Source organism: Polyodon spathula, chromosome 1, assembly GCF_017654505.1.
Source record: "Polyodon spathula isolate WHYD16114869_AA chromosome 1, ASM1765450v1, whole genome shotgun sequence".
NCBI lineage: Eukaryota > Metazoa > Chordata > Actinopteri > Acipenseriformes > Polyodontidae > Polyodon > Polyodon spathula.
The window spans coordinates 68542095-68559004 of record NC_054534.1 but is presented as its reverse complement, the minus strand read 5'-3'; the positions used below and the strand labels follow the sequence as shown (position 1 = coordinate 68559004).

General features: G+C 37.9%; 2 protein-coding genes across 3 annotated transcripts in view; one reads left to right on the top strand and one right to left on the bottom strand.

Moving 5' to 3' along the window:
- elp1 (elongator acetyltransferase complex subunit 1) overlaps positions 1-8967 on the bottom strand; it is a 35996-nt gene extending 27029 nt beyond the window's left edge. The window contains exons 1-11 of the mRNA XM_041260586.1: positions 8883-8967; positions 7939-8093; positions 7293-7445; positions 6891-6972; positions 6263-6343; positions 5267-5352; positions 3991-4090; positions 3296-3386; positions 2517-2640; positions 2156-2249; positions 1621-1851 (exon numbers count right to left, since the gene is read on the bottom strand). Of these exons, the coding sequence (XP_041116520.1) occupies positions 1621-1851; positions 2156-2249; positions 2517-2640; positions 3296-3386; positions 3991-4090; positions 5267-5352; positions 6263-6343; positions 6891-6972; positions 7293-7445; positions 7939-8088 (1192 nt within the window). The 5' untranslated portion in view covers positions 8089-8093; positions 8883-8967. The remainder of the gene's footprint in view (positions 1-1620; positions 1852-2155; positions 2250-2516; positions 2641-3295; positions 3387-3990; positions 4091-5266; positions 5353-6262; positions 6344-6890; positions 6973-7292; positions 7446-7938; positions 8094-8882) is intronic.
- A 5683-nt stretch (positions 8968-14650) lies between these two features.
- The window catches only part of LOC121321557 (TBC1 domain family member 2A-like), a 34145-nt gene continuing 31885 nt past the window's right edge, over positions 14651-16910 (top strand). The window contains exons 1-2 of one of the 2 annotated variants that reach the window (XM_041260561.1): positions 14651-14960; positions 16319-16789. In XM_041260561.1, the coding sequence (XP_041116495.1) occupies positions 16355-16789 (435 nt within the window). In that variant the 5' untranslated portion in view covers positions 14651-14960; positions 16319-16354. The remainder of the gene's footprint in view (positions 14961-16318; positions 16790-16910) is intronic. The other variant, XM_041260570.1, reaches the window with a different exon arrangement.

Here is a 16910-nt window from a genome sequence, read left to right as displayed (position 1 = left end):
AGATGTTAATTCAGGGGGCCTGCCCTGGTTCTACTGTATATTTTTCTAGGATGGTGTAGGGCGTATAATTTGGTAATGTTTCTGTACATTTAAGTTTTATTTTCCAAAGCAACTTATATGAAGCCGACCTTATAAACAAACACGACAGATAAAACAGAGGACCTAAATACTCCCACACCTAACTTATTAACACATAAAAGTAAGGAACAGTTTTCAATTATCTTGAAAAAGAACAAACATTTTTTGGTTTCTTTAAGAACAAACAGGACTAGTTTAATTTTTTTTAAAGGGGTATTTCAATAATTCATAACTTAAACATAATACAAAGAATGATTGTTTCTTGCTCTTATGTGGTTGTTTGCAATTCAATGGAATTGAATGCTGTTACCATGTAATTACATCAGCTAACAGAATGTTCTTCACAAGGCCATTTCCATGCAAGTAGTCCTACCATGCAAGGATGCTTTTAAACCACTGGGAATTGCCCAGTTTGACACTGTAATTACATAGTTATTTACTCCCTGTAATATAAAGTGCTACTAAAGAAACAGCAAATATAACTGTGCTGTTGCAAGTTGCAGTTTAAAGTGATGGTAGCTTAAAAAAAAAAAAAAGTAAACAAACATTTCCATTTTAAAACCTCATGTGTATATGTGTGTATATATGTATATATATATATATATATATATATATATATGTGTGTGTGTGTGTGTGTGTGTGTGTGTGTGTGTGTGTGTATATATATATATATATATATATATATATATATATATATATATATATATATATATATATACATACACACACACACAGTACATCTTTCAAAACTATATCTTTCAAAACTGCATATTTGAGACCTATATACCAATAGAAAAGCACAAACTAAGTTCTGGAATTATGTTGTTAGTGAGTCCCTTTAAACCTTTGGAGTCCATTTATTCAGCGTCAGGATCAATGTATTTTCAAACGCACTGTTTTTCATAGTAAAACAGGTTTAAAAGACATTGAATCACAAAAGGACACTCAGTACTGTATCTCCATCCAAGCCCCACCCCTTGTTCGCTGTATTTTTCGCATACCTCTTTACAGATGTGCATACTGATAAATCCTATCATGATCACTCGTTTTATCACCAAACTCCTGAATAATGAGATCCAAGTCATTATTTTATTACTATAACATCTCAAAAAGCTCTGCAAATGTCTGTGATACTCTTTGAGTGCTGGATGCAGAAGCAGCTATCTCCTTTGTTTATGTCTGTGTTATCTATGTGATGCATGGGGCTATCAGATACGCACTTTCGGCTTCATTCGACTCCTATTGGTTTCACTTAGCCATTGAAAGGTTTTCCTGACTTTTTCTGGAGAAAAAACAACTAGAGACCTGTGCTGTACGTCTTTTTGATGATGTCGGACCTGGTCCGACATAGGACCGCAAAGGGTTAAAGCTGAGTGAGTGATGGTAAAAATTTCTGTAATTGCGTAAACCAACCTAATGTGGTGGTTCAAATACCGAACACAAACTATTTATTTTGTGTAGGTAAATACCGTGCAACACATCTGTCATGGGCGTTTATTACACCAATACATAAATAAAGGAGTGTGTTCTGCTTCCCCTTACCTCCATCTATAACAGCCACATTAGCAGCATCCTCAGAGTCCTCCCCAGTACTGCACTCTGTGCTCCAGTGCCAGTCATAGCACAGGTACTGCCATCCACGGCTCAGGACATGCAGGCGATAGGGAGTCTCTGGATCCCAGCTCACAGACACCACAGCACTCTCCGGAGCATTCCCGAAATGAAGACTCTGCTTCAAATACCAATGGTAGTTCCCTACTGTCCACAACTGGACTGCAAAACATGAAGAGACAAGCCCCCTTAAAGCAGCTTTCAACACCCCTTTGCGTGACTACATTCTCAACACCCACTGCTGCTGTGTATGGTACCACATGTGGCTACACATTTCTTTATGGTTACACAATCAAGTCATTTTCACGAGCTCTTGTGTGAAAGTTGAAAGGTGAAGAAGAAAGGGAAGCATTCTCTGCAAACATATGAATTATGGGGAGTGAAGGAAATGTGTCGCTAACAATACATAACCAATAACCAGTGTCCAGTTGATGTATAAATCAAATGCAACAACTTTGGCTCATACCATAGGTGTTTGGTTTGTTGTTTCCATCCGAGGGTATATCTTCCAGCCAGACTGCCAGCACTGTCGAGTCATTGTTCCACAGCAGCTCCTTCACCTAAACACCATAACAGCAGAGTTAAACATGCAACGGTAAAAAAAAAAATCAATACAAATCTTTTCAATCAATTAATGCTATGTTTCCATTGGCACCATGAAACCACTCTGTAGTGTCAATTACTTTTTTCTTTTTTTTTTTTTAAACTCTGTTTACTGATTCCACTGCTGCTCATGCTGCATCATGCTGCTTGATGTGTGATTTCTGACATTGGGTTGTTGTCTATTATGGTGGCTGCTTGGTTCAGCACTAAAATTCACAATTTACCATGACTTGATCCTTGCCAAAAGGAAGGGTGAATTCTCCATGCAGGAGCCCATTCCTTTCGAAAAACACCACGTCATGTTTGTTAGGTTTCCTCTGTGTCGACGCAATCAGACTTCCAGAGGGTCTGAAACAAAAACAGGTGTATTTCTCTTTAAATAAACACATGCATGCATGTTTGATAGCCTCAGTGCACATTAGTCAAACACACAATTCAGCACAGACAGAGGACTCTTTGAGAGGGTCTAAGGATTGATCTTCAGGAGATGTGCTTGCAGGACTATGGGGGACAATCATATCTGACCGTACCATTTTCCTGATCTTTCATGAAAACTAACTTCTGTAGGTGTTACCATTTCTTAGGTAATGTATGCTATACTTCCCATGGCCGCACTTACTGCCAAAACATAACAGTGTGAACGAACAAAAAAAAAAGAAAAATGAGGTGTGGTGTTTTGTTGTTTCAATTGAATGGGTATAGTATTAGCCCCAAGGTTGGCATTGCAGAAATTACAAACAAATAAATGAATACAGGACAAGGTACCAACAGGCATTTACTAACCCTTTCCTAAAGATAATAATTGAAGGACAATACTACTATTTCTCAGTAAGTTAATAACACAACCTTCAACAAAAGGTTACACAATTAAACAGTGTACACACACTCAACCACCAGATAACGGTAAGAAGGATAAGCAGGCTATCTTCCCTATTTCATGCAGTTTAGCTGCATATAAATATTGTTGAAGTATCAGCTGAAACAAGATTCTGCTGTTACTCACTTCCAGCAAAGTGATTGTTCTAGCCCACTGACATTCTCGCTAGTAGACTGTAGAACACACTCTCTGTTCCAAACCCTCACCTTCCGGGCACCTGCAAACAAAATGAACTGTGGATTGATTTTTTTTTTTTTTTTTTTTTTTTTTTTACTAGTATTATTTACCCATTGAAAATTCACAAAGCTGTTATGATATTAAAGTACAAAAGTAGGATAAAGATATACCTTTAACACTATTGTTATTATCATCATCATCATCATTATTATTACATTTATTATTAATGATTACTTTCTGTAGTCTCTTGAGGTCCATTTTGTAAAGCCTTTTGAGGCCTTGGGCCAAATTTATCAAGGTCCTAACTCCAAAATGCAATTCTCAAGTACAATTGTTAATTTTACCAATCAAATTTCAGAAAAATGTTGTATCTATGCTGCTTGCAACTAGTTATTAACAGTTTTAAGAGCATAACCATTTGCACACTGTCAAGATTTGACATGACAGGCAAACTAAAGTTAAATAAAATTACTTAACCAGGATAACATTATTAACACCGTTGTTTACAAATGGGAATGTCCCTTAGAAGACATAAGTGTGTGCGTGTATATTCTGCTCTGCACTTGGCAAATATGCTAATGGTTATTTTTTTTAAAACATAACTGAAGTCTATTATCAGAATGGGGCTGATGACAGGCACATACCAGTCTCTGGACATACAGCACTCAATGCAAAAAGCTGGCCATCTCCCCTCCAAGTGACACGCTGTCTTTGGTCATCCCAGGGCACAGCGGGCTGTACCTCCTGATAGAGAAGGGAGAATGTCATGTCTACTCATAACACTTAGGGGTAGTTTCACAGATCCTGATTAAAACTAACCTTGACTTGCCTTACTTTAGATGACATTAGGTTGTCCAAGACTAGTGGTAGTCGGGGTCGAGACAAGGAGTTCTACTAGTCATTTCAACGAGACCAGAATGTCTTTATGTGCAGCAGAACTTAAGTTTTTTTTTTTATCAAAAGTTTAAAAAAAAAAAAAAAAAAAACGCCCTTTCAACTAATATTTTTTTTCCTATTTTGAAAAAGAATCATTTAATAGAATAATGTAACTTTTATATTACACAATTTAAAAAAAAAAGTGCAAATAGTGAAAAAAAAATAGAAAATTATTTAATATACTTTCTCAACTACAGTAGAACCTGTCATATCCGATATTTAATTAATTCCAGGGGTCCATCGGATATGTAAAAATATTGTATCTCGGAGGGAGGTGTTATTCTACATTGTAGTTGCTTTATTAGCATTGGGGTATTTTAAATTAACAATGTCAGGTACATCACTGTCTAAACACCTAAGTACAGTCTGCACATATACTATACAAAGAAAAGCAGTGGAAATTCTTGCAAAACAAAGCACTGCAATAAAGTATTTCGCAACTTACAAAACAACATTCCAAAAGCAGCTGTAACATGCTTTCTCAGTGTCTGCCAAAGTAATCTGACAGGTTTTTGGTTTTTTTTGCACCCTGCGTGTTAACCTGAGACAGGAACAACAACATCAAAGAGCGCATACAAATACAAACTGGCGGAAACAAAATTAATGTTTCAGCTTTTTAACTAATTATACTAGTCCTTTACTTTCTTGTTTTCTTTTATTTAACATGATTAAACTGGGTTGGGGTTTACATGAAGTGACAGCATGGAAAAAGTTCAACTTTATTCCCAAAAGCACCGTCTTTTTTTTCTTTGCAACTGATTCCATTCTGTCCTGTTAAAAGCTGAATCTACTAATTTAGACCAATAATACAATGTGTATTGATCAGTTTCGATCAGTACCACTCAGTTGGTAGCAGCATGTGTAAATGACACATGCCAAGGGTTAATAGAGGGTATTGGATCTTACAGGATTGGATATGACAGATTCTACTGTAATTTATTTTAGTACTTCTAAATGTGGTTACAGGAGGTACACAGGACTTACTGTCAGTTTGCGCTGGGCAGCTTGCTTGCCCTCTGATCCATGGAACTGTGTTTCTTTCTTCCCCCAGCCAACAGTGACAAACTTTCCTGGAAGAAACAAGATTCTCATGTTGGTTGAGACAAGAAAAGAACACTTTGAAATATGCACTCCTTTCCTTTTAAAGTGAACTGATAAAAGTTTTTTTGTACTATGGTAAACTAACAGCATCTGTGTATTTTCCAACACTGTTTATGTTTTGACTGAGTTGTTCAGTATGATACTTAAAATAGAAATTTGCAAAGCAATTTCTCTTATTGACTAATATATATGTGAAAAGGCTCTGTATCATTGATATGGCTAGTGATTAAAAATGTGTCAGTGAAACATTTGTACTGAACATGGGAATGAAATATAAATGCTGGAATACATATAACCATACATATCTGTTTTTTATATATATATATATGTAAAATGTCTCAAATGGTAATGTTTCCTGTACATTACACACAATTGAACAGGATCCATGAAATCATATAATGTAGTAGTGTAGAGAGTATGAAGTTAATATCTCAAAGTCTTCATCATCCGAAATCCAAACAGTTACAAGACCACACTATATCACCCATCTTAGGTCAAAGGTCAAAGTGAAGGTGCTGTTAGGTTCCTTAACATTTAAATATATATTTTGGCATCTCAAATGGGAAACTTTATAGAACACTGTGCTAATCAACAGAGGATAGCACATCCTGTGGATTTGTACATTTGGGTATTTTGTTAATTGCTGCAGATGACCTGGGTGGCAAGATGGGAAAAAAAAAAAAGTCTGTATGGTAGTGCTAATAGGTGAAGCTGGGACGCACGGTTATGTGTCTGACAAAGTCGACTCAGTCAAAGGACCATTTCTTGTACTGTTCAGCATGTTTCAGGAAAAACATAGAATCAAAGTTATAATAGATGTGTTATGTGCCGCAGAACTCTAACTTTGGGCTAGACGTAACTGATTTCATTAAGTCCTACCTTCACCGAAGTCCTCTTGATGTATCTTCACTTCAGTAATCGGTTCAAAGTCCTTTGTCATCATGATTATGGTCTCCTGTCCTACAGACATCAACCACAATTTGCCACAATAATGTTTTACAACTTACACTGAAATGCAGACTGTATGATTAATATTGATAGTTTGTTACACCCCCATCCATCCCATCCTCCCCATGTAGAATCTTGTTTTTAACTATGATGCTAGGTGAGCCAAACAGCCATGCTTCTCGTACTACTTATCAGCATTAGATGCTTACATTTAGATCATCTTCATGCTGTGTCTTAGGTAAGGAAGCACAAGACAAATTGAAAAAAGGATTGTTTTCCAAAAGACGTTTTTTTCTTACTCAATTTACTGGTAATATTAATAAGGATGAGATTTTCAACACAGGATTTTAAAAGGTGTATTAGTATTCTTTAAAAGCAAAACCTATTTTTAGTACTGCACGGGGTTACTATATTGCTTTTTCGCACGCTTACTTCCCCATGGCTATAAAAATAGTAAAACGCTAGCCGAAGCAATTGTCAGCTTGTTAAAAATGTTAAAATTGTGGATGAGGCTATTGCAAGTACAGTCTCTCTGTGTACGAACGAATGGCTTCATCACCTGTAGTGAGGATAACAAGCTCTTGGTCTGGACTCCAGCTCATGCCTGTAAGTCCACTGTCCACGCTGCCGACACATTCTAGCTGAAAAACACAAGAAAATAGTTAATCACATAAGAAAGTACTTTAATTGCCCCCAATTAAAGGGCCTATGTTCATTCAATTGAATAACCAAATGTATTCAATAGTACTATATAAAAGCTCATTCAAACTAATAAAAGTTGAATGTTTGAATAAGGCAGATAATTTAGAGGGCTTTTAAGCCTTGATGGGGGAGAGAGAGCGAACACCTCAAATTAGAACAAACGTGCTATCCACCATCCAATCATCCCTTTAAAACCACAGTTCAACAGTATCATGAATAACATTATATAATAGTTCTGTCAGTATAATGGTCCCATTACCTGACTTGTGCTCAGGTTACACAGGATAACATCCCCGGTTGCTGTTGCCACACAGACTGACTCCTGGTCTGGCAGATCCTGAATCCCAACGACCATTCCACTGCCATCTTCTGGGAGATAGTTATCTGAAGTGAGGGATACCTCGTTTACCACCTGCACGCACACAAAAAATTAAAAATGTTAATTCTAAAAATGTTCGGTACACAGACTAAAAAATAACAGCAGCCTCACCATTATTCTATTAAAAGAGTGAAGATGCCCTGGAGACTGTATGGTTCTCTTCAAATGCAGTAGTGCAGATTTTTTTTAAAGTTGCTGCAGTTTCTTGTAGGCCAGCCTCAGACCACGTGACCAGCAGCAAAGGCGCTTACTGTTGGTACTTTTAATACACTTTCTTCACCTTCAAATCCATCTGCTCTCAGTACATTTCCACTTACTGCTGACAAAGGACATATCAGGTGCTGCTAGCTCTGACCATTGTAACAACCCTTTGGTTGACTTATTTGCCCATGGTGACTGTACTACACAAGGAAATGAAATAAAATTAAGTTACAACTAAGCAAAACTAATGAGAAGATCTCCATACAACATACATTACAATAATACCTCTTCCAGCTTGACATAAGTACTGATCTATTTATATTACCTGCTCCCCTCTTGGATCAAGCTCAGAAAGACCGCGGTCTGATCCCACAAGTACCGTCCCGGTATCCGAGCGTATTGTGAAGCACTGTGGGCTGCCAAAACCCTGCAGACTGCCGCACTGCAGGCTCTTCAGCAGTTTAAGATTGCGCATGGCCTCTGAGTGAAGAAAAATGAAGTCACTACGGTGTACAGAAGACTTTAGAAACGTAAATACGTCGTTACTTTAGACAAGTAATCCCTATCGATGCGCTATGTCTCAAAATATAGTAGACCACAGACCAGTGAACGAAGGGACGATGTACTAAGCTTTTTCTCCAGTGTAAAGTTCGTAATATTTTTCACTAAACAGAAAAAAACGCTGCAAATATTTTCATTTTTTTCAGTTTCTTATTGACATTTTTTAATTTTTTAAACCAGTCAGAATGCACTGATTTGCACTTTCTAAAAAGCATGTTTAAAAAGCAATTCAATGTGGCTGTAGATTGACTTTTGAAAATATACACTGTATTTCTGCTCCAATAACAACTACTTATTTTTATTCTACTTTTTAAAATCGTGTTACTAAAAAATGACATTACTATATTTAAGTTTGAGCGTAGTACTTTTTTTTTTTTTTACAGTCGATTGCATCAAATTTCATCCTCAGACTAAACACATTACATTGCCATAGCGGTAACATGTAATGTTATCGCCAAGGTGTATTATAATTATTACTATTGTTATCTAATGCTCAGTGAAATATGTTTTAACACACATAAATAAATACACTTTTAAAGATAAATACACTGGTGAAATAAATGGTGCAGTATGTTTAGTACATCATGGGAACATGACATACCGGACTCAATTTTCCAATTACATTTAATTAATCATTTTTAACGCAGCTGGGACAAATCCAAATACTCTTACGGATAATTGTGAAAAAAAAAATATATATATATGTACCTGTCTTAACAATTCTTCTTAAAAACAGCTACAAGTAGTGTACAGCCACTGTACACACAGGAACCACGCTTACGACCTCCTAACTCTGAACTCTTGACAGGCCTTGAATACACGAAACTATTTTAGAACTAGCTCCCCCTTCAGTTCTGGAAGTGAAATGCAGGTTTCACGAAGAGGCTTGATCATTTGTATCTGAGATTGTCCCAATACGGTACTTGTTGGGCAAATGTATACATATTAGAATACCAACAATGTTATGTTGCAAACCAATTTTTTCTCTTCTTGATAAAGCAGAATTTTGCATTAATATATTTTTAATATAACATAATTTTGCATAGTAATTTATGTTGAGTAGTTATTTGTTTTTCAATTGAAATATCCTAATATACTGATTACTATTTTAAAAAGCCATATATTCAGAATGAATATAAAATCCATTACACTGGAATTCATATGAATTAGGGACATTGTTTAAATCCATGTAAGCAACCGTTTGAATAGAATTTGAGCCGCCTACCTTACATAAATGGTTAATTAATACCATTGAGCTAGCATTATAATAATATTGTATTACCATGAAGAACTTATTGAGACCCACTAGCTGAACCATTAGCATTACCACAATGGGTGTAGAGCAGGTATTATGTGGTTCTGATTGAGTAACACAATGGTATTGTTTATGTCACTGAGCTCATTTAGAGCACGCATGGCTAACAAAAATAGTTGCATTTTAAACCAAACAGACATTCTGCCAATAACTTACTTCCTAGCTTCCTCGTGAAACTATTGTTACCTATATTATCATTAATGATTGTGCAACAACCACTTCACTTTAAAAAAAACTTTATTTCCAATTAAAAAGTACAGATAAAATATGAACATGTTTAGCATGAAGTCTTACAAAGAGCATTGCACCAAACGATGTGATAATAATTACATGATTACAATTTCCTCTCATTTACATTTTTTGCCTTGTAAAGTTTTGCATGGGCTCCAAGCCTCAGTTGATATGTAAAAGCCTGCAAGTCTTGCACATTGCGTTGTTCCATTGCTACTGTTTTATTAACTGTTCATAACTAGCTTACAAACATGTTATCAAGTGTGATTCATTGTTTGTCAATGGCTAGTTTGTTAATGGTCACTTTTCTGGTACAGTATTGTTAGGCCTTATTTGAAACCAGTTTTATTTAGATGTCGAAAGAACACCTTGTACTTGTAACAGCACAAACTGTATTGTGACATAATGCTTATGCAGATTCCTAACATCAATCTAGGAAAGAAAAATGGACATTCAATTTCAGATCAAAATACTTTCTTCAGCTTACCTGTTCAGAATATGATACTGAATTTGCCTGCTTGGTTTTGTAACCTGATAGTATTCTGAAATAACTACAAATCTGTATACTGTGTAAGTTTCAGTTTTGTTCTGAAACATTGCAAAGTGTGTGAAATAAAACGTGTCCCACATTCATGTTCGATACGATTCTTACTACATCATTTAATTACTTATCCTGCTTTACACTTTAATTCATCAGACACTGTTGGATTACCATTTTTTAACATTATCATAGGAGGCATTCAAATTTCCTCCCTCATTACATTTTTTCTGGTCACTCTGTGAACTAAGCAGCCATCATCCTGCTCAGGACCAATGTTAACTTCAGGACAGGTATTGTAAACTCTGCTCTGCCTGGACATTGACTCACATTATAAAGTGAATGGCTATATATGTAGTAGGACTATTGCAGTGTACAATGGCATCTACTGTGTGTCTATCACTTGCTTTGTAAAGTGCTTCATTGCACACATTCTTTTAAACAACCCCTACATTTTGTAAGCTAACAATATGACCTGGACTGAAAAAAATCTTGCTTTGCAATAATTGGCCTTGTTCATAAAGCATGCTTTTTAAATTGAAATTGGTACCTTTTAATATTCATGATATTATTATTTTGTTGAAAATTCATCAAAACAAAATTAAAATAAAAAATTGAAGAGGAGGTGATATTGTGACATAATATACTATACGTATGATCTGTTTTTTTTCTGTACTTCTATTTGAATTCAACATAAACATATACTTATTTCTGATGCACATTACCCATCATACTAATACCACTGTGACATTTTCATGTCGTCAGGTTTCATTTAGTCAAGCAATATGTTGCATGCTAGTGTAGTGACCCCTGCTGGAAAACACATTGGAAAATGTCTAATGGTCTGTAGTGGTCTCTAATGATATGTAGTGGCAATGCTTCGTAGTGTTTATAATATGCTGTAATGGTGTTTTACAACACAATGAAAAAAACACAGTAAGCATTAAGTAAATAAAATCTCACCAAACGGCATACATTAGCCAAAAACTCAATCTAATACTACTATAAACCTTTAGTTAATAATTCAATTGAAAATAGGTTTTCATTTTCTATAAAAAATGGCTAACAATTTACAACAGTCCATCTTTAAAAAATAAAGATCGAACAAAGAAAATAAATAAAAACAATATTTTGGTAAGAGTAAGCACTGCTATATTTCCCGGATTAAAACGTATAAACAGAATAGTTTGGTGTATTATTGCTTATAAATGAACTCGCCATTTGCTTGATTATTGCCATTGCATTTTTTAAATTCAATAAGAAAGTGAACAGAGTCTGTTGTAAGCTTAGCAGATGCATTAAAAAACAAAAAACAAAAAAAACTTTTACAGAGCACCTTTGTTACCACAAATGTTATGCAAATAGAAATCTATGACACAAAAGAAAATCAGATTAAACAAAATGAGCAGTGGAGTTTATATTTATTTACACACAGGGGCACAATCAGGATGTTCTGCCAAGGTTACCTGCCAAGTTGCAGAGGTCCAGAAAATACACCACACACTCGCCAAAGTTTAATTCATCGTTTTTGTAATCTAACAGTGACTTCTGTTGCATACATGTCCCTGATAAGAGTGCAGACTGTATTTTTTTTTTTTTAATCAATGTGGTCCTTATGGAGTTCTCTTTTAAACCATTTAAATGCAAAACCATAACAAAACACATATACAGGTTTTGTATTTATTTATTTGTTGTTTGTCCTGTAGTTATTACATTTTTCTGCATGTACTACTACAGCCACAAGGGAGCTAGGATGGCATCCATGCACTTTGAAAATGTGCAGGGGGGGGCTAAGAAGAGGCCGAATGGCAGCATAGAAAACTTGATGACAGTTCCCTGAAAGGGAAAGTGGAAATATTTCTTGTGAGTTGGACATGGAAATACACGTCCTTCAGGTCCACTGTTGTAAACCGCCTGGCCGGACAGACTGGAGCATATGGCAATGTGTGACCATCTGGAATCTCCTCTCCCTCAAGAACCCATTTAGGTGTCTCAGGTCTAGGATGGGACGAAGACCGTCGTCCTTTTTGTCACCAAGAAATACCTAGAATAGAACCCCTCTCTTAGTGAGGTGTGTTCTACGAGACGGATGGCTTGGTTTTGAAGTAGTAGTTCTACCTCTTGTTTGAGGGCCAAGACCTGGAGAGGGTTGTTCACGGATGTGACTGTGATTCCTCGAAAGTGAGGAGGTCCCGAGTGGAACTGCAGCGCATAGCCGGTGTGTACAGTGGCGAGCACCCAGGAGTCTGAGTTGCAACTGCGCCAGTAGTGCATATGGTATTGCACGAACAGATGGGTCTGAGGCCGCAAGCCTTCAGCCTCAGCTGCTGGGGTTGCTGAGGCTGGGGCGGAAGCTGCCTTGGAGACTGCCTTGTAAGGTTCTGCTGGAACTGTCTCCCTGGGCGCTGGTGCCCCACGTCTGGCATTTCCCTGTCCTTGCTGACGGGTCCGTGCTGCAGAGGCCTGGTGGTGGTGCCTCAGTCTGCATCTGGGACCCTCAGGCTTCTGCCCAGGGCTTGCCATTGGAAGCCCGAGATTTGTAACAGAGTGACTGAGTGTAGCTCTGAAGCTAGCGGCTCGGGGAGGGTTACGGAGCGCAGCATTCTATCAAGGAAGGCCGTTAAGAGGCCTCCTCTGTTCGCCAGACGCGTTACCTGTGCTTCAGCCACGTAAGTCTTCTTAAGGTGCGTTTCAATAAGCGCCCAAACCGAGCTCGAGGGCACTGTCACCTGGGTCAGGTCTGGGTCCTGAGTCTCTTCTTGTAGGAAGGACTCCTCATCCCAGGAAGCTGCTAGGGAGAGTGCATCCTGTTCCTCCTCACTCATCAACACGTCCTGCTGATGAATCTCTGTATCAGCCACCGGCGAAACCTGGGTATGCTCTGGGGCAGACACTGGTGGAGCAGGGGGTGACCTGCTGTCTACTTAAGACTCGGCAAGATCCCTCGCCTGGTCCGAGTTTCTCGCTATTTCTGCCCCTCGAGGAAGATCTAGAGCTATTGCGTGGGCGCTGTGGAGACTGCACACAAGAAATACTTTGTGTAGAGTTCGGAGGGTGGGAGGGGAGGCCTGGGATCCCGAGACTGGCGACGGCTCTCCTAGGCTGGCTGTAAGAGTCACATCTGAGAAATGTGCCATTCTGCTTTGCAGGGTCTTCTCTTTGAACCCGGTGCAAATAGGGCAACCCAACCTGTCTGCCAAGGCAGCAGAGGCGTGCTCATTTCCCAGGCACTTCACACAGGGTATGCTTGTCCTCTGGGGGCAATTTCTGCCTGCAGGATGTGCACTGGTGGAAATTCAACATTTTCAGTCGAGCCAAAGCACCGAGGCGTGGAGGCTGTATATCACCAAAGCACAGAGTGTGCTGGGTGAAGCATCACAGGCATAGAAGCAGGTTTAGAAAAAGATGTTACAATGTTAGCGTCTAGTCCGAGCGATATAGGCCGCTTAACATATATATATATATATATAGATAAATTATTTCATATATTTATAACGAAATATAGTTGCATAGCGTTAGCTCAGCCTTCAGTTGCCGTGCTTCTGATTCCGGGGAAGTTGCGAGCCTACTTCCAGCAATTAATTACAAGGGAACTCCAGAAAACTCATTGAAGGAGCTCTGAAAGGCAAAAGAGTCTGACGTTGCCGCGCAGTGATTATTACCTCGGTGAGGCGGGACCGAGGACGTCACTCCACAGAGGGGCTATCGGACAGCTTTGATATAAAATGCTCAGCGAATACCTGCCAAGCAGACATGTCCCCAAAGTATCATTGGCGGTCATCTTCGAATTGAAAGGGAAACTACTGTATAGAGATATGAAAGGATTTTGTAAGGGTTAATGCGGCTGCTAAAATAATCCAGTAGTTTTTATTGTTTACAGCGACACTGCTAAAATTCCACAAATGCGTGCAGTTACTAATCAAGTTTTAATTTGATCAGTAAAAATAAAATAATTGAATCGCCCTTATTATAAGCACAAAACTTGATCTCTATACAAGCAAACATTAACAATTTGGTACTGAAAAAGCCAATATAACCGTAAAGGTAGGAAATCTAATCTTGCAGGTAACACGTTCCTTCGCGTTTTAAGTAATACATTGTCCCTTTAAGACATGATAAAGGAGAGATTCAGAAATAACAATTAATTAATCAAAACTATATGCGCGAGCAAATTCCATTCTAACTCCAAACATCCAAAAAGAACAAAAAAATGGGGGAGGGGTGAAATACGATTGCAGGCACCGGGTGCTAAATGCCTTTTACGACTCTGGGCAAAACCAAAGCCCTTGGCCATATACAATATTTATTTCTGTATGCATTCTTTTCTTTCGTCCAATCAATGCGTCTGAACCTGGTGTGCAATCTAAATGCAACAGCTCGCTGCTGTAATTGTTTCCCGATAAGGTTAGTGTTGTCTGGGATTATGCAAGCACGGAAGACGTGACATTGCTAAAATTCCCAAAATACTATATCAAGAAGGAACGAAGAAACAGGTTTGTTAATAAGCGAGACCCATTAAATAACCCACCCAAATGAAATGCATATGCAAAACGAGCGTTAAAGACGATATATAACAAGTCAATTGACCTTAACTGTCAGCATAGCACGAGAAAAGTTTAAGCTGTCGTTGTGAAACTTTGAGGAGCACAAAGTTCATACGAAGTTTACGACAATGAAGAAGTCGTTCCTGTAAGTGAATCAGGTAAGAACCAAGATTAGATCAAACTTTTAAGTCAAAAACGTGTTATTCATTTTTAAGTGCTCTCTGAAGTTATGTGATACAGTACTGAAGAAAAAAAAAGAAAGTTGAATATATTGAAGCTGCAGTTGATGGTAAATGTGTACCGGCAATGAACAATGATCGTGAAGTAAGCCGGTTGAAGGGTGTGTATTCTTGTTAGGAGTATGTACCGTAATTGCACAAGTGGGACTGTACTGGTTTTTGTACTTTGTGAAACTAAAACATTATTCCGAACACTCTTTGGCACGTCTAACCACGGTATTTTTTTTTTTTTTACCAAACAAGTGTAGGAAATGCCCGTTTTTTTCACACTTTTAGTTTTAGATCCCAAATCAATTTTCTGAAGGAGGCTAATAGCTGGATGAAAGCTTACTCTGGTAAAGTATTAGCTGGGCAAGGGCGTTTATGAAAAGAATGCCGAAGTATCCAATGCGAACAGTTCACATTGTCAGGCAGCTTTAAAACCCTTTTTGAAAACACTAGTCAAGCCTGCTGCACATCAATTCGCGTTGTTTCATGTCATTGAGCTCTTTCTCCTTATGGAGGCCAGGACTTTTACTCCAGTATTTTGCTGTAAATACTATACTTTAAAGTGGTCATTTGCTGTAAATACATTTTTATTATACTACAGTAAACCATAATGGCCATACTTAATATGGTAGTCTACTATAACCTCCTTGAATAATGCATACTTCAAAGTGGTTATAGTATTTTTCTGAATTTTCTATGGCATAGTTTCAAGGAGGTGTAATTGCCTATAGTATTTACTATAGTGCCTGTATGTTATACCGTTTTTTAATGCATTACAGCAAATGTGAAATAGAATCCTGTATTAAAATACATGTTTTAAAAGATACAATAATTTAAAGTTGTGTTAAGTTTAGATTTTATTTTTCATAGAACATAATCCTGTATAAGGTACACTGCATTCACCACCGAGAGCATAGGGAAACTAGTGCCTCTTCTGCAGACCTTCAGAAGAGTTTCTGGCAGGAGACTGTTTACAATTTCCGTGTGCAATTGTTTTAACTCTTTATATTGCTTTTTTTGCATTAATCTTTGTTTTATTCATCGAGGGAAACCAATGTGCTCTGATAGCTTCTTTTTTTTTTTTTGTACTAATTGTTACTTGCATAGGACTGTAAGGATGTAACATTTTATTTACAAATTCACCCCTCGCTGAAGCTGGTGTTTGTAAAAGTTTAATTAACTGATAAAGGGCAGGAAAAGCTAATAAAGGGAATGAAAATTGATTACACCTTACTACACCTTTTACTCAATAGCCAAAGACAAACCAGTTAACATCTTTTCTTTTGAAGTCTGTGTTTAGCCCATACGTGGTGAGGACCGTAACAATGGAGCAGGACTGCCAAGTCGGAAAACCCATGCCAGAAGCTCCCTCTGATCCCAATCTGACAAGCCCAGACAATCATCATGACGTCACTGCTAATGGAAGAGAAGAAGTGGGAAGCGCCAAGGAGAACAGGGGGGATTCCACACACAGGGACCAGAGCAGTGCCCAAGAGAAGCCAGTCATGAAAACTGAGGTTCAAACCTCTTCCACAAAACTGTGCGGGTACCTGAACAAACTGGGGGGGCCCTTGAAGGCCTGGAAAGCCCGTTGGTTTGTTTTCGAAGAGAGGAAGTGCCAGCTGTATTACTACAGAACATCACAGGATGCCAATCCCTTGGGAAGCATTGACCTGGCTAACGCTACTTTTGGCTACCCGGCTCAAGCGCAGGAAGGGACCTTTCAGATTCAAATCCCAGGACGGGTTGTTGTGCTGAAGGTATGTCTTTTTTTTAAATAAAACTATAAGAAATCCCTTGATCTGCGAAGGTACTTGAAGCAGTAACAAGCCAGCTAATAAAACTTAATTATATACATCTTGCACTTCCATGCGTTGAGCA